We start from the raw sequence: 23,832 nt of genomic DNA on the forward strand, positions 1-23,832 counted from the left end.
TATCCGTTTCATCGAGAGTGATGCACGATTGAAACTGTGAAATACAGTAAGAGTCCCCTGAGGAAGCCCGATTAGGGGTGAAACGAGGTGCCTTGTTGGGGCGTCTTGATATCAAAACATCGGTTGAGAAAGATTGAGGTGATCGGTATAATGAACAGTGTTTGTAAAGAATCGAGTATCAGTTGTTCAATAACTGCTATAAAATCATTATAATATACTAATAGATGATAATATAAAGGATAAGAGGTCACTTTTATGGGGCATATGGTTTTAAGTGGATGAATGAATGGGTGTGATTGTGTGTTATTAGTGGGTTAGGGTTGGGATAAATGATGATTATGAGTTAGGACTTGTCCGGAATGGGTGCATTCAAAATTGTGATTTAATATTGAATTCATCAGAATAGATATTGTGATAAGATACATGTATGTTGAGGGGTAACTATATTGATGCATATGTATTATTGAATATCATGTTATTAGAAATGATGTGTTCAATGTAATTTAAATGATGTATTTAATGATTGTTTTATTAAATGTGATATAATATATGTTTATGTGACATTTAATAATAAAGGATATAAACAGTTTTGAAAGGTGATATTGAAGATCAATTCAAATTGATATTGTATATTTATGGTAATATTTTGGGAGTCCCTAAGTGTGTTGGACTGTGTATCTATTGAGGGGACTTATTAGTGCTCCGTAGTGATTGTGCCAGATTAGGTCCTTTAACTCAGCCACAATTTGCTGAATTTGTTCACTGTATAGATTATCTCCTATACAGGGCAGGTCAGAGAGCCTGTCTTGTACTTCTGGGCGAAGGTCAGTAGACTTGAGCCAGGCCCAGCGTCTTGCCGAAATGGCAGTTGCAGACACTCTAGTGGAGGTGTCGAAGATATCGTAAGCTGTTCGTATCTCATGCTTCCCTGCCTCAAAGCCCTTGTTGACAAGGGTTTGAAGATGTTCTTGGAATTGGTCAGGCAGGGTTTCAGAGAAGTCCTGTATTTGCTTGAAAATGACCCTATTGTATTGGGTCATGTACAGCTGGTAAGAAGCAATTCTGGAGATGAGCATGGCCCCTTGGAACACTCGTCGACCAATATTGTCTAGGAACTTGTGTTCCTTGACAGGAGGGGTAGAGGAGTGTGGCTTCGTCCTTTTCGCTTTCTTTTGAGCTGATTCTACCACAACTGAGTGGTGGTCGAGCTGAGATTTTTGAAAGCCCAGGGCTGACTGTACTAGATAAGTAGTGACAGCTTTTCTGTGTACTGGGGCAATAGATCCAGGATTTTCCCAGTTCTTTTTGAGGAGGTCAAGAAGAACTTGATGAATGAGAATAGAAGTAATCACTTTAGGGGCATCCAGGAATTGGAGAAGCTCCATCATCTGGTGCCTATCATCTTGCTCCGTCTGAAGCTGAAAAGGGACCAATTCCGACATTTCCTTCACAAAGTTAATGAAAGAGAGGTCCTCAGGAGGAGAACGCTTTCTACTTTCAGTAGGAGAAGGAGGTGAAGGTAAATCATCAGTGTCTGTGGAAGTTTCATCACCCCAGGTGTCATAAGGATCAGTAGGCTGACCTGTAGGACGAGAAGGAGGTTGAGTACCCGAAGGGCCCGGCTGAGGCTCCGAGAAAATCGAAGGAATCACCAGTAGCACCGCGGATGCCCTGGGGAGCATTGGTGCCGGCATTGATGGCGCTGATGTGCATATTGCCCCCAATGAATGAATCGGTGGCGAGGGATGACATGGCATCGATAGCTGAGGCAGTACCCCCAAAGGAATGGTGTTTCTCCTCCCAATGAAGCAGTCATCGGGGAGCGCACCGGAGCCCTGGGAATCACCGGTGGAAGGGCTGTCATGAGCGCCTCCATCCGGGATAGCAGTGGTGCCAGTGCTGCTGGAATCGGGTCGATGACCGGTTCCACATTCGGTGCCGGTGTCGATGCCGGAGGGACCTGGAGTCATTGCATCGCCTTGTCGATGGCCTCCTGGACCAGCCGGTCCAGTTCTTCCCGGAGACCTGGGGCAATCAGCTCCGGCTCCGTGACGGAAGAGGGAGGCTGAGGCACAGACGGAGGGACCACCTTTACAGGCGGAATCAAGACTCCCAAACCCAGATCGGGTGAGGGTGGCCTCGATGTCCCGGTCGCAGGAGTGGTCGGTGCCGCTCCTGGACGGGGCTTCTTCGACGGTGGCTCGGACTGTGGCGAGGTCGATGATTTTGCTCCCTCGATGGTCCGAGACTTACGATGCCGATGGCAATGCTTCTCCCTACGATCCCCTTGATCCTGAGGGGGAGAAACGGGAGTCGATGGCCAACAAAAGAGGGAGCTATTTTAAATTTAATTCTTAGTGGAAAGCAACATTTGGTGAGAGAAGTAACGGTGGTGGGGCCTCTTGACAACAGTGATCATAACATGATCAAATTTAAACTAATAACTGGAAGGGGGACAATAAGTAAATCTGCAGCTCTAACACTAAATTTTAAAAAGGGAAACTTTGATAAAATGAGGAAAATAGTTAGAAAAAAACTGAAAGGTGCAGCTGCAAAGGTTAAAAGTGTTCAACAGGCATGGATATTATTTAAAAATACAATCCTAGAGGCGCAGTCCATATGTATTCCGCACATTAAGAAAGGTGGAAGGAAGGCAAAACGATTACCGTCATGGTTAAAAGGTGAGGTGAAAGAGGCTATTTTAGCCAAAAAAACATCCTTCAAAAATTGGAAGAAGGATCCATCTGAAGAAAAAAGGATAAAACATAAGCATTGTCAAGCTAAGTGTAAAACATTGATAAGACAGGCGAAGAGAGAATTTGAAATGAAATTGGCCATAGAGGCAAAAACTCATAATAAAAACTTTTTAAAATATATCCAAAGCAAGAAACCTGTGAGGGAGTCAGTTGGACCATTAGATGACAGAGGGGTTAAAGGGGCTCTTAGGGAAGATAAGGCCATTGCAGAAAGACTAAATGAATTATTTGCCTCCGTGTTTACTAATGAGGATGTTGGGGAGATACCAGTTCCGGAGATGGTTTTCACGGGTGATGAGTCAGACGAACTGAACGAAATCACTGTGAACCTGGAAGATGTAGTAGGCCAGATTGACAAACTAAAGAGTAGCAAATCACCTGGACCGGATGATATGCATCCTAGGGTTCTGAAGGAACTCAGAAATGAAATTTCTGATCTATTAGTTAAAATTTGTAACCTATCATTAAAATCATCCATTGTACCTGAAGAATGGAGGGTGGCCAATGTAACACCAATATTTAAAAAAGGCTCCAGAGGCGATCTGGGTAACTATAGACCAGTGAGCCTGACTTCAGTGCCGGGAAAAATAGTGGAAACTATTCTCAAGATCAAAATCGTAAAGCATATAGAAAGACATTATTTAATGGAACATAGTCAACATGGATTTACCCAAGGGAAGTCTTGCCTAACAAATCTGCTTCATTTTTTTGAAGGGGTTAATAAACATGTGGATAAAGGTGAACCGGTAGATGTAGTGTATTTGGATTTTCAGAAGGCGTTTGACAAAGTCCCTCATGAGAGGCTTCTACGAAAACTAAAAAGTCATGGGATAGGAGGCGATGTCCTTTCGTGGATTACAAGCTGGTTAAAAGACAGGAAACAGAGAGTAGGATTAAATGGTCAATTTTCTCAGTGGAAAAGGGTAAACAGTGAAGTGCCTCAGGGATCTGTACTTGGACTGGTGCTTTTCAATATATATATATAAATGATCTGGAAAGGAATACGATGAGTGATGTTATCAAAGTTGCAGATGATACAAAATTATTCAGAGTAGTTAAATCACAAGCAGACTGTGATACATTGCAGGAGGACCTTGCAAGACGTGAAGATTGGGCATCCAAATGGCAGATGAAATTTAATGTGGACAAGTGCAAGGTGTTGTATATAGAGAAAAATAACCGTTGCTGTAGTTACACGATGTTAGGTTCCATATTAGGAGCTACCACCCAGGAAAAAGATCTAGGCATCATAGTGGATAATACTTTAAAATCATCAGCTCAGTGTGCTGCAGCAGTCAAAAAAGCAAATAGAATGTTAGCAATTATTAGGAAGGGAATGGTTAATAGAATGGAAAATGTCATAATGCCTCTATATCACTCCATGGTGAGACCACACCTTGAATACTGCGTATAATTCTGGTCGCCGCATCTCAAAAAAGATATAGTTGCGATGGAGAAGGTACAGAGAAGGGCAACCAGAATGATAGAGGGGATGGAACAGCTTCCCTATGAGGAAAGGCTGAAGAGGTTAGGGCTGTTCACCTTGGAGAAGAGACGGCTGAGGGGGGGATATGATAGAGGTCTTTAAGATCATGAGAGGTCTTGAACGAGTAGATGTGACTCGGTTATTTTCACTTTCGAATAATAGAAGGACTAGGGGCATTCCATGAAGTTAGCAAGTAGCACATTTAGGACTAATCAGAGAAAATTCTTTTTCACTCAACGCACAATAAAGCTCTGGAATTTGTTGCCAGAGGATGTGGTTAGTGCAGTTAGTGTAGCTGGGTTCAAAAAAGGTTTGGATAAGTTCTTGGAGAAGTCCATTAGTGGCTATTAATCAATTTTACTTAGGGAATAGCCACTGCTATTAATTGCATCAGTAGCATGGGATCTTCTTAGTGTTTGGGTATTTGCCAGGTTCTTGTGGCCTCGTTTGTCCTCTGTTGGAAACAGGATGCTAGGCTTGATGGACCCTTGGTCTGACCCAGCATGGCAATTTCTTATGTTCTAATGTCACCGGACGGTTGTCGATGGTGGTGCGACTTTGACGGTGCCGGTTCCGATGACGTTGATGCGATGGACGGCGTCGGGGTGTGAGCACGGAAAAGGAGTCCCATCTTCTCCATTCTGGCTTTGCGACCTTTCGATGTCATAAGGGCACATTTGGTGCAATTCAGGACATCATGCTCACGGCCTAAACACATTACACAGACTCCATGAGGGTCTATGATAGACATGGTGCGAGAACAGTCCGGGCACAGATGGAAACCCGACACCATGGCCATAGAAAAATCGAGCCGCGGTATGGTCGATGGCCAGTAGGCCACGAGGGCCAAACTCGACGGTAATCAACGAAAAAACGGTGAAAAACTTACCGGAGTACCGCAGCTTGAGAAAAGATAGAGGAGGGACCCCTGTGGGGCGAAGTAATTTTAATTAAGTCCGTGAGGAAAATTCCTGTCAGGAATCTCTTCAGAGCTCCTAAACCGCGAGGCTACTGCTGCGCGGAAAAAAGAAGACTGAAGGGGTCCCCTGCTGGCTGCAGGGTTAGTGCCATGCTGGGCATGCCCAGTAGGGGCCAGTCAAAGTTCTGGAAACTTTGACAGAAGTTTCCCGTGATTGGGCTCCATCCTGATGATGTCACCCATATGTGAGGACTACCATCCTGCTTGTCCTGTGAGAAAGTATGAAATACACATCTATAAATGATTTATTAAGTTCCTGCCATTTTTCATATTTTCATTAGAAGACAGATTATTTTCTGTAACATCATCTAAAAACTGCATGAATTATATCAAGTAACAATTTTTTCTCCCATTTAGACATGCAAACATCATAGATTCCAGTAACTAGTCTGACATAAAACAGCACTTATTATGTAGCACTTGATCACAAATCTGTGTACAAATGTGTAGTTCATATAAAAAAAACAACAGCAAACCATAATTTGCATGATTATGGAATTATACCATAAAAAATAATTGTTTCTAACATAATGGCAGTGCAAAAGGGTACCAAAATATGAGCACTGGAACTATAGCCTAGCATTGCTGATTTATGAATGAGATTACAAATGATTTTCTATATTGTCATGCAAGAAGTGTGTGAAGTATTTATCTTAGCACACCATCTGTTTGGAAAAGGGAAACATTTTGTTAAGTTCACTAACCATTATAACAATATTTAAGGTTTGCACACCAAACTGTGAACAACTGCTGCCCAGTACACAGTTTTATAATCAGAATCTATACTACAATCCTGCTATATTTGTATTTCTAAATGGAAAAATAGCACCCTTGCATAGTTCACTAAACTGTAGGATGATGCCATGGAAAGAAACATTTGTAATACAGTGATAATGAAAAATTACTGAACAGTTGTCGAAATACCCATACTTGTATATGTATAATTATAGTTCTCTGTTGACAGTAGTATAAGCTGTCAACACAAGTCAAACTGGAGGATTCTTTTACAGCTTTTTAAAAAATCTTTAGGCACATTTGGGAGGCTTTCTGGGCTCTGCTGGAGCCGCAGTACTTCAGCTGGCTGAATATTATAGCTGAACTAATTTATTAAATATAACGCAGAGTAGAGAGAAAGCCCAAATGATTAGACAAGTGGAACACTGTGGCTTATTCTACAGCTGACTTCAGAGAAAAACCATTACAGGTAAACAATTACCCATGGGGTAGGCAACTCCGGACCTTGAGTGCCATAAACAGGTCTGGTTTTCAGGATATCCAAAATGAATATGCATGAGATATATTTGCATACACACCTTCCATTGAATGCAAATATATTACATACATATTCAGTCTAGATATCCTGAGAATTAGACCTGTTTGTGGTCCTCTAGGGCTGGAGTTCCCAACCCCTGAATTTCTCTCCCTCTGATGAGAGAAAATGAATTATGATAGAAATATCTACTTCATGGTTATCTTCAATGAAATGAGGAAATATAAGACCGCAACACTGACAAATGAGAACAGGTAAACTGTTTTTGCAAGCGACAAGCTCTCTTTATAGTCTTTTCCCCAATTCTTGTAACTATCACATGGAACACTATGATAGGAAGTCAACTTTGGAAACTAACAGAGAGGCCTTACGAGGGAAGGAGATAAACTCTGTTTCACAAACAGGCCTTGTAGGATGACAGATCAAGCTAGAATCAAGTCAATAGGGACTAGTGAGTATGTGGACACAACAAGGTATTGCATCCTTGCAAATTTCAAGAGATATAGACTATAGATTAGTAAATGATATCAATTTATAACTGAGCCAACAAAGTAAGTGGAAGAGAGGCACACACAAGAGTGAATCCACTCGGGAGGAGGTGTGTTCAAACAGTTGAGAACCATCTACAGGACAAGAATTGTCTTGATAAATCAAAAACATTTTTATTGTTCTAATCCAATTGTCAGGCAGGCTGGCCTTGCACAAGTTAAAGCAATGTAATCAATGAATAATGATCACAGCACTGTACATCCCCTGACACAGGTCGTGTTTCATACTAGCTGTATCGGGAGAGATAGAAGGAGAGATGAATAGGATCTTCAACACATGTGTAATAGTATCTGTAAAAACAATGAAAATATAGATGAAAAAAGTGGGCAGAACCCCACAAAATGATTGTGAAATAATGGTAAATATTGAGTAAAGTGTACATACAGCCTATCTATTCGAAAGAGCAGAAAGGTGCAAGAAACCACAAGCAGAGCCCAGCTTGGGAATGCTTAATAAATGCTTAACAAGCCCATAAAAACGGCTATATGAGCTGCATCAAGGAATCATATTTATCATGAGCAGGCATTACAACCGCTCAAAATGTAAAACACAGCTTGCAAACGAAGCCAAAACCGCACAGTAGCTAAAGTGAAAAGATGGTGAAAAAAGACAATTTTATTACAACTTACATATGCTGAGACGAAATGTGCACAAACACTTAAAACCTTTAAGGCAACAGACTGTAAGAGAGCAGTGCTATATCAAAACAATTATCAGAAACAACAGGATGGACCCACAAAATAGAAACCAGTGAACCAAAAAGCTGTATTGAGCGTAATATTTAATTTATTTAAAATATTTTATATACAGTTTTTTATACTGGGGTATAATCAAAATGGTTTACAATGTCACACACAATAAAAATAACATATACATAAATTAATAAAACATCAATTGTAAAAAATAAGCTAAAAGAAATAATATATAAAAATAGGGAAAGTAAATAGGGAGGAAAAGAATTAGGGGGGATAGAAAATCATCTGGGTACAGAAATTGATTAGGTTGCGTCTTCAATGTTAAACGCGCATTTAAAAAGATATGTTTTAAATTCTTTTTACATTCTTTCATGTTTTCAAGATGTCTTATGCTGTCAGGGATGGAATTCCAGAGTTGGGGCCCAGCAACTGAGAAAGCGCGTCGTCTCATGATATCAAGTCAGGGAATTCTGATGGTTTATGCTTGTAATAGGTTTTTGTAGGCCGAGCGTAAACATCTTGTTGGTCTGTAAATATGGAGTTGTGAACTAAGCCAAGTAGATGTGTCATCATTTAAGAGAATATGAATCGTGAAGAGTACTTGTATTTTATTTGTATTTAACAGGTAGCCAATGTAGGGAGCAAAGAACTGGGGAAATGTGGTCTTTCCCAGTTAGGATATGAGCTGCAGCATTCTGAATTAGCTGCAGAGGATGGATGGTATTGTGATGTAGGCCGAAAAGCAGGGCATTGCAATAGTCAAGGCTACTAAAGATTAGAGACTGTAGAATTGTTCTGAAGTCTTCGACTTTGTGGGACAAGTGGTCTCAAAACTTCCAAAGAGTGTAATGAATCATCCGAAGCTCCAGGAAGTTTATCTGTCAGAGATTCCTGAACTGTCCACTGTCCCTGCGTGTGGAGGTCGTCCATATGGGCCCCCCCCACCCCTGGGTGGAGGCATTGGTGGTAAGAACTACCTGAGGCGGAGCAGCCTGAAATGAGATTCCCTGATCCAGATTGGAGAGGTTCTCCCACCAGGATAGGGAGACATGCAGAGGTGGCGTGATGGAGACATGTGCCTCGAGGTTCTGGGATGCCTGCTGTCATTGTGACCGCAATGTCCACAGGCCCTGCGCAGGCAAAGGCAGGCCAGTGGGGTGACATGGACAGAGGCAGCCATATGGCCCAACAGGTGAAGCAGCAGATAAGCAGGAACCTGTTGACTGCTGCGCACGGAACTCGAGAGCGAAGACAGGGCAAGAGCCCAATCACGGGGCAAAAACACTTTGGCCTGAGGCGTGTCCAGTCTGGCTCGAAGTCCTGAGAGGGAGACGGGCAGAAGTGTGAATTTGGGTAGTTGATGACAAACCCTAGAGACTGCAGCACTCGCATGGTCAGATTCAGGGTGTGAAGGGCTCCTGCTGTGAGGTGCTCTTGACCAGCCAGTTGTCTGTTGGGAAACACATGTACCCCCCTGATGTCTGAGGTGTACTGCCACTGCTGCCAAGCATTTGGTGAAGAACCGAGGGGCTGAGGCCAAAACAAACGGTAGTACTCAATATTGGTAATAAGCCTTCCCCACCACAAAGTAAAGATACTTCCTGTGGATTCGGAAGATCGCAATGTGGGCATAGGTATCTTTGAGATCAAGGGAGCAGAGCCAGTCTCCTCTTCTGAGGAGTGGGATAAGTATATCCAGAGACCATTTTGAACGTTTCCCTCTGAAGGAACTTGTTCAAGGCCCTGAGATCGAGAATGGAGCACAATCCCCCTGTTCTCTTTGGTATCAGAAAATACCTCGAGTAAAACCCTCGTCCCTGCTGGCGGGAGGGAACAGGTTCTACTGCTCCTGTCATTATAAAGGTGGAGAGCTCTGTCTGAAGTATTTCTGGCCGAGTAGACGAACCCCACGATGGACATGGGGGAAAGTCTGCAGGGACAACCATGAAATTCAGCCGATACCCCTGGTGATGGATTGCAAGAACCCACTGGTCTAACGTGATGTGTGGCCAGTGGTGGGAGAAGTGAAGCAGCATGTCCCCCACAGGGGGGCACACTGCCAGGGGAACAGTGGACTGACTCAAGCTCCCTCACATCCAGTCAAAAGCCCATGGTGGGGGTTTGTGGGTGGGCAGGCTGGGGGCGAACAATCTCTAGAACCAGCTCAGGGGGTCCGAGACTGGGAGGTGGAAGGGCAATATTTCCTTTGCTGATAGAAACATTTTCTCAAGCTTTGGCGAGAGGCTTTCCTGATGAAGAATGGTGGACTGAAGTGCTAGCCAATAGCTGTTGAAGGGTCTCATGGTGATCCTTCAATTGGGCTACTGCATCCCTGATCTTGTTCCCAAAGAGATTCTCTCCTGTACAAGGCAGATCAGCTAGTATCTGCTACACCTCCAGACAAAAATAGGAAGCCTGGAGCAGGCCATCTCACAGGCACCAATGCCCATTGCAGTCACCCTAGCCGCTGTTTCAAAAACATCGTAGGTGGACCTCACCTCGTGTTTTCCTACCTCAAGACCCTGTTGTACCACAACAGAGAACGCCTCCTACTGCTGCTGTAGCAGGCACTCTGCCAGTTCCTGGACCTGTTTCCACAGGTTCCAATTGTATTAAAAAAAAAAAAAAACAAACTCAAAACTTGGCTCTTCTTACAAGCCTTCCCTGATCCTTCAAACTTTCACTAGACAACTACAACTACTCAGCATTGAATTTGGAACTTCGCCCCTTCAATATTCTCATCAGTTACTAGTCTCCTAGTATTTTAATTTAATACATTCTTAAGGTTTCTCTTTTTCCAGCTGAATTCAGCTTCCTAGTTCATGGTCCTTGTTATTATGTAACTTTCTTACTTTTCTGCTTTACCTCCACTAATTATAAAAAGTTGTTCCTTTGTTATGTTATGTTACACTGATCTACCCCTGTTCGATGTAAACCGACCTGATATGGTATTTAACCTTGAAGGTCGGTATAGAAAAAATGTTAAATAAATAAATAAATAAAATATACAATTGGTAAGAGGCGATGCGGGCAATAAGCATAGTGCCCTGAAACACCTTCCTACCGAGTATATCCAGATCTCTGCAGTCTCGGCTTGAAGAGGCGGAGGCATGGGTGTGGGAGCATTTGGCTTTTTTGAGAGTGGACTCCACCACCACGAATTGAACGAAATAGATAGCGTCTGCCTTCCTATGAATAGGAGAAACTGACACTAGATGTTCTCAAATCCTCAGAAGTTCCTTGAAGATCTCATGGACTGGACAGCCACCACCTCCTATGGCGCATCAACAAACTAGAGAATCTACAGCATCTTATGGCAAGCATTCTCCTCTGTGAGGAGTTGGAAGGGAATGGCTTCAACCATAACCTGGATGAATCCCGCAAAGGAGGTCCTCCAGCGGCAATCTGCATCTCTCATCTGGTGGCGAAGGTTCTGGAAGGAGATTACCAGAGTCCTCAGAAGAGGAGTCCGAAGTATCATCTCCCCAGGGGTCATAGGAGCCCTCCTCCTCACTGAGGTCCTTAGGGGTGGGTGGGCCCTCTCAAAGCCCTGTCAAAGCCATTCGGCTTGGGCATCAAGGGCACCAATGGCACTATGGTCACCAAGGGCCCCAGTAGCCTCGAGGGCAGTAAAGGCACCAATGGTAGGGAGATGCCTCAAGTCCCAGGCACCAGTTCTGGGAACCGTGGTCGTTGGACCATAGGACACAAGGATGCCGGCGGCTACAGCATATCTTCCTCCTCAGAGGACCCAATAACGGGTATTGCTCTGGAAGAGGGCATTGGTGACCATTGGGGATGTGAGGGTTCCCCGGGCACCGTTTGCTTCGGGAGGACCCCAAGGAGGATGTCCAGATGCTCGAGCAGGAGCACCAACAGCAAAGGCACAGGCTCTGGCACTGGTATGGGGGCCGGTGCTGGAAGCGGTTTGATGCCCCGTAGGCTCGGAGTACCGCACTGTGCACCCTGCAATCCAACTCCTCCTGGAAGTCCAGGGAAGCCAGGACTGATGGAGGGGGATGAGGCATCACCGAGCCTCCCTGGAGCCCCAGGGAAGTTTGATGCCCAGCACAGATATTGGTGGGGAACGCCTGGGACTCCTGGGTTTATCAGAGGATGGGGCCTCCGTACCATAGGGTCACTTCGGTGGCGGCACGGCTGCCACCGATGCAGCACCGAATCCAGAGCAGACGACGACTGATGGCAGTGCTTACAGGATTTCCCTCAATGCTCGGCCTGGTCCATCCCTGGTTCTGAACTGTTTGAACACAACTCCTTCCGAGAGAATTTATGACTGAGAGCATGGACTTCACTTCTTAAGGTCAAAAAAAGGTACTGGAATGATAAATATTTAATTAAGGTAGAAAATTATTCAAGTTTAGGGAAGAATTTGGATTGAAAGGACCATCCTTTTCTAAGTTCAGTTTATTTAGTTGATTATACAGAAATAAAAAAAATAATCATAACATCACAAAGGGTGAACTCAATATAATTCATCATCAATATAGAAAAAAAAAAAGAAATACAATAGGTTTATGAAAGGAAGAAGTACAGATGTGAGAATGGAAGATCAAGAGGGAAAATGGAAAAATGTGAGGAGAGTTACAAGGAAAAGCAGAAATACTAAGTCAGTTTATAATCCAACCCATCATCTTAGGTCCCACACTTCAACTACTAAGTTTTTTAATACACCTTCTATGCAGAACCATATCAAAATATTTGCTGAAATCCAGGTAACTACCAAATCAGCACCCATCCCCAATTTAATACTCTGGTCATTCAATGAAAAGAATTGATCAGATTCACCTGAAAAAATCTGGTAAAACTGTACTGTCTTGGATCCTGCAACCTGCTGGATTCAAGATGCTTCACAAATGGCATTAGCATGGAGGCGGATGTTTATGCCAATTCCGTAGTACTATCAACATTAGCATAAAAAATTTCTTATATCCACGGAGAAACTATTTCCATAGCAATATAAACAAATCTGTATTTCATCACTGATGCTAATATGCTGTAAATATCAGTAGATAGACAAGCAATAGGCTGTTCTTCTTGTCAGTACTGCAGCAACATGTACTTTTGTTTTGTTTGTAAACCAAACCGGTTAAGATGATGATTTTCATGTCAATTTTTTGACAGCCTCAAAACAAACATTTTTAAATGGCAAAAATATCTTATTTGCTTTGGTTTATCCAATAAAATGAAAAATATGATTTAATTTTATCCTATTAAGACCAAAAACAGATTTCTCAGTCAAACCACGATCAAATAAAACACACCAGTTATTATAGAGGGATTATTATGACTATAATTATGGAGGGCACAGTGAAAAGGGAATTTACTGAACTTTATTACAGACATCACAAGAAAGCACAGCTCCAAAAATCAGGACGAAGACTCACAAAGATTCACTTCACATCAATAGCACTCAGTAGGCTTATCTTGCTTCACTTGCAAACATTATGATTCCTTTCAAAAACTGACTTTAAATAACATGTGTCTTCTGCAAAAAAGAGAGGAGGAACAAATAGGCAAGCAAGAGTCTTCCCTAAAATCAATTTTTAAGATCATCCCCTTTTCTTCAGCATGCTTAAAACACAGTAGCATAATTATTCAGAAACTTCAAAGTGGAATACTGCAGCTGAACTTAAATGGAAAAACTGCTTGGGCATCCTTAAACGAATAACGATTATTCCCAACAAGGCAGAATGTGAAAATACTTTTTTTGAAAGAAGGTTCAGAGTTTTATTTCTAGGTCAGTATGCCAGTATGCTACTGACAGGAATGTGAAATATTCACTCTTAAAAACAGTATAAGGAGCAGCCCTATTACTTTTTGTCAAAGCAACTGCACATGATTAGGAGGAAAGAAACACTGGGATGCTACAGTTACTGTAACGTGACTAAAATATATAACATTTGAACCCTCCAATCATGTTTCTATGCAAATTTTTAGTTCAAATACAAATTAAACCAGATTTGTTTCATTGAAGACAGTAACAGCAGCTGATGAGAATGCACCTGTAAAATGAAGCTGCTTGTCCAAGGAGCCTGCTCCTCCAGACACCATTTTGGTGACATCCCTTGACACACAGACAGATGATTAATGTTCATGCCCTCAAGCATTACATACTGGAGATATTCTGCAGTTCAACATTTACAAAACTTTACCTGCTACCCTCAGCAAATTCGCAAGACACAGCAGCTTTGCAGATTGTTTGTAGTTTGTTGGGCTCTCAGCAATACAAGTCTTGACAAGGCTGAGGCGATCAGAGCATAAACGCACTGTTAAAAAATAGAAGGATATAGTTATTAATTACTGCAAAATGAATACTGCATAGAAAAGCTTGATTTCCAGATCTTAGATAATTAAGCAAAAAATGCACTATGCTAAAATGCTTAGTTATATTACTATGCCTCAGGTGATTTGAGTATATGATACCAGAAGTCGAGTCCTTTCAATTATTCCACAGGGAATGGGGAGCTCTGTGGGAAGGGCTCAATTTTGTGGCCCTTTTCATGGCTACAGAGTCATGGGAGCCCGGGGACCCTAGATTAAAAAAAACCTGTTCATAAATAGCATCAACAAGAGTACGATAATTCATAACAAAACTCTGCACAAGTCTCAAAATGGGCTTTGCCCAAACACTGAAGCACTGATTAACAAGCATGTAAAAATAACCTTGTCAGGGAAACTGATTTGTATAAGCATTTGGTTATTTGAAATCATGAACTCCATTTTAAACCACTGAAAACTGAAACCCAAAGGAAAACCTATGAAAATTGAAGCTAAGTTTTTATCCATTAGCCTTAAAAATAATCATCAAGTACACAGGCAGCTTCAGGCAGAAGCAAGAAATACAAAAGGGCTATAGCCCAATAACATTTACATCAAAGATCTTATCACACTGTTATGTCATTCTGTTCCTGGGAAGTATGAGATCCTCAGTCCCAGGACTGAAAGTAAATGACTCAAAGCTCAAATACCTGCTGCACAAAGTGACCTGGTTATTTTATTTCCTATTCCAGGTAATCTGCAAAGGACCTAAATCTGCTAAAATTCTACTGCAAGTCATGGGCCCAAGAAGTAAATCTGGAAAAGATTAAAATTATGATTTTCATGAAAAAAGTCAGAACATTTCTCACAAAATAAAATTTTACATAAATAACCAAGAAGTAGAGCAAACCTAGAATTTGCATACCTTGGCCTCATAAGTGAATCTGGGATCTTTAATTTGACTATACAGACAAACTAAAAAAGGCTTCTAAGCAATAAAGAAATCACAGGCCAATTTCAACCCCCAGGAAAACTATTGTGAAAATTATTCAATAGCATCATTCAACCAGTTCTACTATATGAAGTGAAGCCTGAGTTCCATCATTAATCCAAAATTATAATAGTTGAGACAGAACCTAAATAGAAATTGCATTGCCACTTCTGAAACCAAATATTTCATATCCTCTGAAATGACCCCCAGAAATGGGTGCACAGGACAACAAAGTCATTTCCCCTACAACTCATCATACAAACAAAGAATACTCTAATCCTGATATCATCTCCGAAACAGTGACACAAGCAGTCTCCACTACCAGACACAAAATAAGTGGAAAAAAAAACACAGTACTTACTTAGCCAACTTACCATAGCAGGACCAACAAGACTTAAAAAAAGAACGCTACAACTACAAAACGGAAGCACTGCAAATGTTACAACAGGTGTTAAAATACCATTATATTTCCTTTTGCAAGGTACAGACTAGAAAATAAAACTGGACTGCAACAGATCCTTACACAAACTACATACTTATAAAATATCTCATCTTCTGTATTGTACAAAATATAAAGATATTAAGAAAAAATTAAAAAAAGACGTCTCACAAAAGAATGAACAGAAAAAATTAGTGCAATCCTTGAAGAAACAGCAGCACTAACAGCAATGTGTGCCATATCCTGCCACACGGAGATAAATATGACCAGACAATAATAAATATATTTAATTTTTCTCATCTATATTTGCATTTATTTCCTTTTATCGCCTCAAGACTGATTCACTAAAAGATCATTATTCAAAAAATGCCTTATACTTAGCCAGCTGGTGCTTAAAAAAAAAAAAAAAAGTCAGTACTAGCTGACTAAGCCCTCAAAAAAAAAACAAAACCCACCCACCAATCTAGGGTGCCCTCCCCCTAATCCATCCTGTTTTTAGCTTTAAAACCCCACTGTGTGGCATCCACTCCCTCCTCACTACCTCACAGTATTTGAAAAAAATTGTAAATCTTCCTGTGACATTCCTGCTCCTTCCCCGGCAATGCTTAATTTCAAGAAATATCCTTCCTGAGGAATCCCCTGTCCATCCCCCCTCTCTTTCAGCTATATTTAGAATTAAAAATAAATAAATAAAAACTTCCCCATCACTCCCTAGCATTGCTTAGTTAAAAAAAAAAACAAACCTTTGACAAAACAAGTCAGATTTGCAAAGCCACCTAGTTTTAAGAAAATATTGATAAAATTGTGTTACTAAGGGCGCTATTTTATGTGTGCAGGTAATGAAGTACAATTGGTCGTCTTGTTGGGATGGAGGGAGAGAGAGACAAACTCTTTATAAAGCTCTCATATAAATAAACTATAACACTATAGGAGGGTCAATTAGTTACTCGAGGTGAGGTTTTGATGGTGGTCTAAGGTTTGGGGAAGAGTTTTAATGCACAAAGGTACGAACAGCACAGTACACATCAGTAAAGATTTGATGTGATTTGGAGTGAGGAAAGGTACAGAAAGATGAGATTTGTACAGTGTACTCTCGACCTAGCAGCTAAATACAGAGTGCAAACTAGGTCGAGAGTACACTGTACAAATCTCATCTTTGTGTACATTTTCTCACTCCAAATCACATCAAGTCTTCACTGATCTGTGCTGTTCATACCTCTGATTGTGCATGTAAAACTGCCCTCCAAACCCTAGACCAGCAGCAAAACCTCACCTCGAATTACTAGTTGACCCTCCTACAGTGGTATAAATAGTTGACAAAAATGTGTGCTTCCCCAGAGGCTCTCTTTCTCTACTCCACTCTCCACTCCCCCTCTCCAAATTCCTGCCTGAAATAGGACTCGCGATAAATATTGTGAGTCATCTCGCAATGCATTATTGAATGCAGGCATTATGGTTTTATCAATGGCATTAGGGCCCTAACGCCCGCGAAAATGCCCTAATGTGATTTGAAGAATGACACCACCACCCCCCCCCCCCCCCCCCCCCAAGATAATTGTCCTCATCTTTCTATTAATGATAGTTGATTGCAAAACAGCTCAAAAGTGAGCTGTTTTGCAATTTGGGAGATCTGATCATTGCAGTAATAAAGGAAGCACTTTTGCAACTGCAATATATCTATAAACTGTGTCCTTCTTTATTAACAACTAAGAACATAAGAACATAAGAAAATGCCATACTGTGTCAGACTAAGGGTCCATCAAGCCCAGCATCCTGTTTCCAACAGTGGCCAATCCAGGCCATAAGAACCTGGCAAGTACCCAAAAACTAAGTCTATTCCATGTTACCATTGCTAATGGCAGAGGCTATTCTCTAAGTGAACTTAATAGCAGGTAATGGACTTCTCCTCCAAGAACTTATCCAATCCTTTTTTAAACACAGCTATACTAACTGCACTAACCACATCCTCTGGCAACAAATTCCGGAGTTTAATTGTGCGTTGAGTAAAAAAGAACTTTCTCCGATTAGTTTTAAATGTGCCCCATGCTAACATCATGGAGTGCCCCCTAGTCTTTCTACTATCCGAAAGAGTAAATAACCGATTCACATCTACCCGTTCTAGACCTCTCATGATTTTAAACACCTCTATTATATCCCCCCTCAGCCGTCTCTTCTCCAAGCTGAAAAGTCCTAACCTCTTTAGTCTTTTCTCATAGGGGAGCTGTTCCATTCCCCTTATCATTTTGGTAGCCCTTCTCTATCGCAATTATATCTTTTTTGAGATGCGGCGACCAGAATTGTACACAGTATTCAAGGTGCAGTCTCACCATGGAGCGATACAGAGGCATTATGACATTTTCCGTTTTATTCACCATTCCCTTTCTAATAATTCCAAACATTCTGTTTGCTTTTTTGACTGTTGCAGCACACTGAACTGACAGTCACAATAGTCTACATTTTTATTTGTTCTCATTTAGACTATTGTAACTGTTGAGTTGCCACAGAAACTGTTGAGTTGCCACAGAAACTTATCTAAGCTTCAACTGATATAGAACTCTGCTGCTCGTCTTATTTTATGCTATGGTTTTAAGACACATAGTGTGTCTTATTTATTCTAATGGGTCTGTACTGGCTCCCTCTTCAATGCAGAATCAAGTTTATGCTGATTACATTCAGGATCTTGAAGTTAGGGTTACAGCAACTGATTACTTGTTTGCAAATATATGTTCCTACTAGATCTCTTCACTATGATCACTAAAATTTATTGTAGATTCTCTCATTAAGAGAAGAAATATTGGTTTTTACTACAAGGCACATGTTCTCATGTGTTGCACCTGTTCATTAGAATTCACTTCCTAGAGACACTCATTTAATGTCCGATTTGATTGGCTTCAGGAAGTCACTGAAAACTTGGTTATTTTCTTCAGCATATGCTGTATGGCATCTGGAGGTTCTGATACGCTTTCTCTTTTATTAGGTATCTATGACTAGGCTGATTGATTTTCTTTCTAGATTTGTTTTTATTGCATGGATCACTTCACTGAACTCTGCTCTGGGATTAGAAGTGTGCATATATAACTGAATAAATGAAATGAAATGCAAGATTTTAAAATATTTATCTCTGAAAAGTGGAAAATGATATGCATATAAATAGGCAAAACAAAGTGACAATCTCTTTAGCACCTGTCAATCTGAGGCTTGCCATGAGCAGTTTAGAGAAAACCAAACTATACAACATTTGCTGACCTCTGTTATCCCACTGGAATATAGAATTTATACGCCCCTTCAAAACATTCTAGGTGCCTTTCGAAGAATCTAAACTACAAGCAACAAATAGCCAAAAGAAATCCATTACACATTCCAATACATATTCTTATTTCTAGACCACTTTTCTGATTATAGCTCAAGGAGGTTTAAAACATTTTTTCAGATATAAATAAATTATTGGCAATATAAGCAAGGCTTTTTTTTTTTTTAAATTTCCTAGCAGCTTAGTTTTGTTTAATACTTCAAATATGGCTAGAACTCAGCACTCCATTAAATAATTAAAAAAGTTACAATTAAAACTCGGGGAACATTTTGGAAAACTTGTTATAAACTGAAAAAATTTTGTAAAAAAAATTAAATTATAGCACTGCTTATAGCCTTAAAAGTGAATTTTAAAAGTCAGGCATGTGCCAAAATCAGGAGATGGGCTAATCTGTAGCGTATGCACGTGTCCACAAGATTTTATAAACCACCCACATGCGCACACAAGAACTGATGTGTGAATATCTCGCATCAGAAAAAATAAGGGGTGGAATGTGAGTGGGATATGGCCGTTCCAGGGCAGGGAAGAGAGATGTGTGTGCAAGTAACTACCAGCCTGGGCACACGACAGGTAAATAAGTGCTCAACTATTCTGCTATGGAAGAAGTGTAAGTCTTTATAAAACTATTTCCAGGCATCTCTGCAGTGTTTGAGGGGTCTGTGTAAACTGAGGGGAGTGCAGACTAATTGGGCAAACTGATGGACAAACTGGTGAAACTGGTCATGGCCTGGTCGCATGACTATTATAAAATGTAGTCACTTGTGTATCCCAAAGCCGACTTACGCTGCTCTGAGTGCAAGCTTAAAATTAGGAGCACATATACAGGTGGCCAGGGCTATTTTATAATATGCACGCGTATGTGCACACAGGATATAAAATTGCTACATATCTAGCTGCGCCTGTATATGTGTGTCCGCATGCCTGTTTGTGGTGGTGGGTATAATGAATTAGTAATGGGGATTTCAATATGAATATTAAATGTTTGTCTTAATTTAATGAATCTTTATATAAATTATGTTTGTGATTTTAGAATATGTTGTGATCCATCTTTTACAGGTATTTTAAGTTGTAAAATAAAAATTTGTGAATTAAATTATTTGGTTCTTTCAAAAATAAATCACATGCTACTGGTTCAATTCTGTGAAATTCAGTGGTACAAAAAAAAAATAGGGCTCCTTCATATCCCAAAAGATGCTATAATTAGAATGTACACAGCCTGCAAGCCTTGATCATACTCATCATCATCATCTTTTCCAAGTCTGCAGTCAAATACTGTTTCAGCTATTCTTTGGATAAGTTGAGAGGGGGATTCTCTGGACGGCTGAGGGAGGATATGATAGAGGTCTTTAAAATCATGAGAGGTCTTGAGCGAGTAGATGTGAATCGGTTATTTATACTTTCAGATAATAGAAGGACTAGGGGGCACTCCATGAAGTTAGCAAGTAGAACATTTAAGACTAATCGGAGAAAATTATTTTTCACTCAATGCACAATTAAGTTCTGGAATTTGTTGCCAGAGGATGTGGTTAGTGCAGTTAATGTAGCTAGGTTCAAAAAAGGTTTGGATAAGTTCTTGGAGAAGTCCATTAACTGCTATTAATAAAGTTGACTTAGGGAATAGCGACTGCTTTTAATTGCATCAGTAGCATGTGATCATCTTGGTGTTTGGGTACTTGCCAGGTACTTGTGGCCTTGTTTGGCCTCTGCTGGGTTCGGTTGACCCTTAGTCTGACCCAGCATGGCAATTCCTTATGTTCTTAAAAACTGAATATGATTGATGCTCAGAGATCTATTCCTTACCCGAAGATAAGGGTCTGATGAGAGGTTTAGTGAATATTCCTTCTTCAAAACCAGAAATCTCAGACCTATAAACATCCCAGTACTCCTCATACATATTTTTAAATCTTATATTGGAGTGAAGTCTGGGATTGGATTGATCCTAAAGCCATAAATAATGGATCTTTAGGTCTCAGGGTCATTTGATGCAGCAGAGTTGGACAGACTTCCCTTTGTAATGCTATTCAGCTTCTATTTAGCAAGGACAGTACTGATTTCAATAACCAGGCAGTCCGGACACCCATGAGCTCTTATCCGCCCCTCACCCCAGCTTCACTGTGCTCCCCCTCATACACACAAGGAAAACACAACACAGAGCTTGGATGTAAATGTCGCAACCGTTTATCAGAATCCCTAACATGGGAGTCTAAATATGCGCCGAGTCCTTTCAATAATGCTTATGAAATCACAGATGCCGATAGTCTAACATCCGCCTAAGCGGAACCAAGGGATCTCGCTTCCAGTGAGCCCTGGAACAGGCATCATGACCACCAAGATCTGGATGGAATCCCGGCTTAGATCGCTACAAAGTAAGCAGACTCCTGTATCCCATATGCTGGAGGGGATCCCGGCCCATCCACCACAAAGCAAGCCTTGCCAGAGCCCCTCCCCACGTAACAGCCTCAATCCGAAGCCCCTAGTGCAGGCCGATATGGATCATTTGTGGCAAGGGTGAGGGCCCCTAGGCCTCTCACAAACATATCAGCACCTCCCAGCTTCCTTCTAACGCTTCTGCATTTACAAAGGCACTCCTGGACTCGGTCATTGCCACGACAGATTAACATACAAATGTCACCCACTATCTAACAGAATTCTCTAACTAGGCAAGGAGTGGGAGGGAACAGGTGGGGTAATTCTCCACTCAAGGCCAGGAGGAAAAGAAGCTGAATCGAGTGTCCCGGCGTGATTTAATTCGCCCACCGACGTCAGCTAGAGGTGCTCACTTCCGGCCAATCAAGTGGCCCAACGTCGGGGCGCATTTTGATGATGTCGCCACCCCCAAGATTGGGCCAATCAGGAGGGGAGCGCATCATCTTCGCACTGCAGCGCCAACACGAGTTCGGCACCATTGATGCCAGCATGCAGAGGGGAAGGGGGTCGGGCCCCGCCGACCCAGGTATGTCGCGGGCTGTGGCACAGGGGGCGGCTGCCAGCATGGGTGAATCAGGAGCCCGGTTATTTGCGGCGCTCGTGCATCCGTACTGGGGAGGCCACTCATATCTTCACACAGAGAGGCTAATGTAATCCGCTGCACTACAGCTGCCAAGGTTTTTTGCACATACTTAAGCATGTGTCTGCATACATTTTTCCTATGCTAGTCTTACTCGTGCATGTAATAATGTGGTCAGTGCACAAAAAACTCATGCATAAACCTGCAGCTGTTTTATGCAAGTGCATGCAAATGGCATGCAAAGGAGGCAATTAACTAGTCAGTCTATGCAGGGAGTCATGGATCAGTTAGTGCAGGTTTGTATACACAGGATTTTAGTGCTGTTATTTGTGATAGTTGTGGGTGGATCCTTGGGCCGGTGGCAGCTGACCACGCCCTCGGGAGAAGATCTCGAGAAGGACCACCGGTCAGGCTCAGAGTTGGGAGACAGACAAACACAAGTTCTTTTATTAAACAGTTTTTGAAAACCACCAGAGGTGCAGTAGTGAGCTGTAATAGCCCGGCTGGGCTGCAGTCCCTCAGGCACTGGAACAGCGATCCCAGCAAGGCTGAGCTGTAGAGAAACTGAGATAGTGAGTAGGCAGAGTATGCAGAGTTCAGGAATAGAATCTGGATGGTAACACTCACACTGTAGTCTCTTAGAACAGCCCAGGAGCTGGAATGAAGCAGGCCCTCGAGGAGCGAGTACCTGGTTCCAGGGAAAGCTCTGAGAGAGAGATGGTAACTCACTGGTGGTGTAGGCAGCAGTGACTTCCTGGCAGATGTTATATTCAGTAGCAGGTCCAGGAACGTGGGCCCTCGAGGAGCGAGTACCGGTTCCAGACTGCGACCTGAAAAGTAAGAGAGAGAGCGAGGCCCCCAAAGAGCGGGTACCCCTAGTAAAGTCCGAGGAGGCAGAGTAGCAAGGTATGCGGAGAGCAAATCCCATCTGCAGCGATACCTGGAAGCAGCTAGGTAGGAAACCCTTTGCTAACTCGATTAGTTAGCAAAATGAAAGACCTTTAAATATCCGAAGATGATGATGTCATCTCAGGAGGACGCCCCTGAGGTTCGCGCCACTGCTGGTACTTGAGTTGGGGCCGTGCCACGTGTGCGCCCTTAGGCCTCAGGAGAACATGGCGGAAGGCAGCGTCAAGCCGGTCCGGGAACGCCGGAGGTGGTCGGCAAGATGACGCCGCAGCAGCCAAACTTCCATCAACCCAAGAGGGATTCGCCAAAGAGGTAAGGAGGGCGGAGTGGAGACGTCGGGCAGCGACTGTCGCAACAAGTGCCTGGGTGAGGCCAGGAGTTAAGTTAAAGAACTCGTCTGCAGGCTGGTTTACTCCATTGGTGGTATTAGTGTGGTTGTGTGTCCGTGCAGTTCTGGAGTAATCATGGATTAACTTCACTTTTTCCAGATGCTATGGAACATTTTGCGGGTCGGCTGAAGAAATTTGTACTACATTTTCCACTCTTACCAGCATCTGCCGTGCAGTTAGACACAGAACATGAAGGGATTAGACCTTACTCTACCCACCTTCAGACCCACTCCCAGACCACTAACTTCTTCACTGTTTTATGAAAGGGAAAAGCTTTCGTCCCCAGAATCACTGGTGGGTCACCATATCAATGCGAGTTTATGCGCAGTTTATTACATTAGGGCCTTAAGTACGCATATTTGCATGCAGTTTCGCATGCTTTACTTTAGTGTGGATTTTCTGCATGCATCTCATTTGCATACCCGGCCTTTATTACATCTCGGGAGGCGCCTCCTTTTGCCAGATGCTTTAAAAATAAATATGCGCAGACAACCAACGCCAATTTCACCGTGGGTCTTATTACCTCGGCCCCAGATATATCAGCATTGGCACCCAATCACTTGATGCTAATGCAAATTTCTTACCGAATCTTAATTCTAACATACAGCAGAAGTAAAAAGCAAAACCTTCAGCTGTCTAAACACCACTCTGTACTGCAATAAAACCAGTAATAGCAATACACAAAAATTAAGAAAAATCAATGAATAAGAATGCTACTGCTGCACATGGGTAAAATGTTACCTACTTTCCAAATACTGAGCTTTCATAGTAGG

General features: G+C 42.1%; 1 protein-coding gene across 1 annotated transcript in view; it reads right to left on the reverse strand.

Annotated features, from left to right (window-relative positions):
• The window catches only part of NBAS (neuroblastoma amplified sequence), a 1,239,997-nt gene that overhangs the window by 703,693 nt on the left and 512,472 nt on the right, over window positions 1-23,832 (reverse strand). The window contains exon 32 of the mRNA XM_029595926.1: window positions 13,909-14,022. Within this exon, the coding sequence (XP_029451786.1) occupies window positions 13,909-14,022 (114 nt within the window). The remainder of the gene's footprint in view (window positions 1-13,908; window positions 14,023-23,832) is intronic.

This window comes from Rhinatrema bivittatum, chromosome 3 (genome assembly GCF_901001135.1).
Source record: "Rhinatrema bivittatum chromosome 3, aRhiBiv1.1, whole genome shotgun sequence".
Taxonomy (NCBI): Eukaryota; Metazoa; Chordata; class Amphibia; order Gymnophiona; family Rhinatrematidae; genus Rhinatrema; species Rhinatrema bivittatum.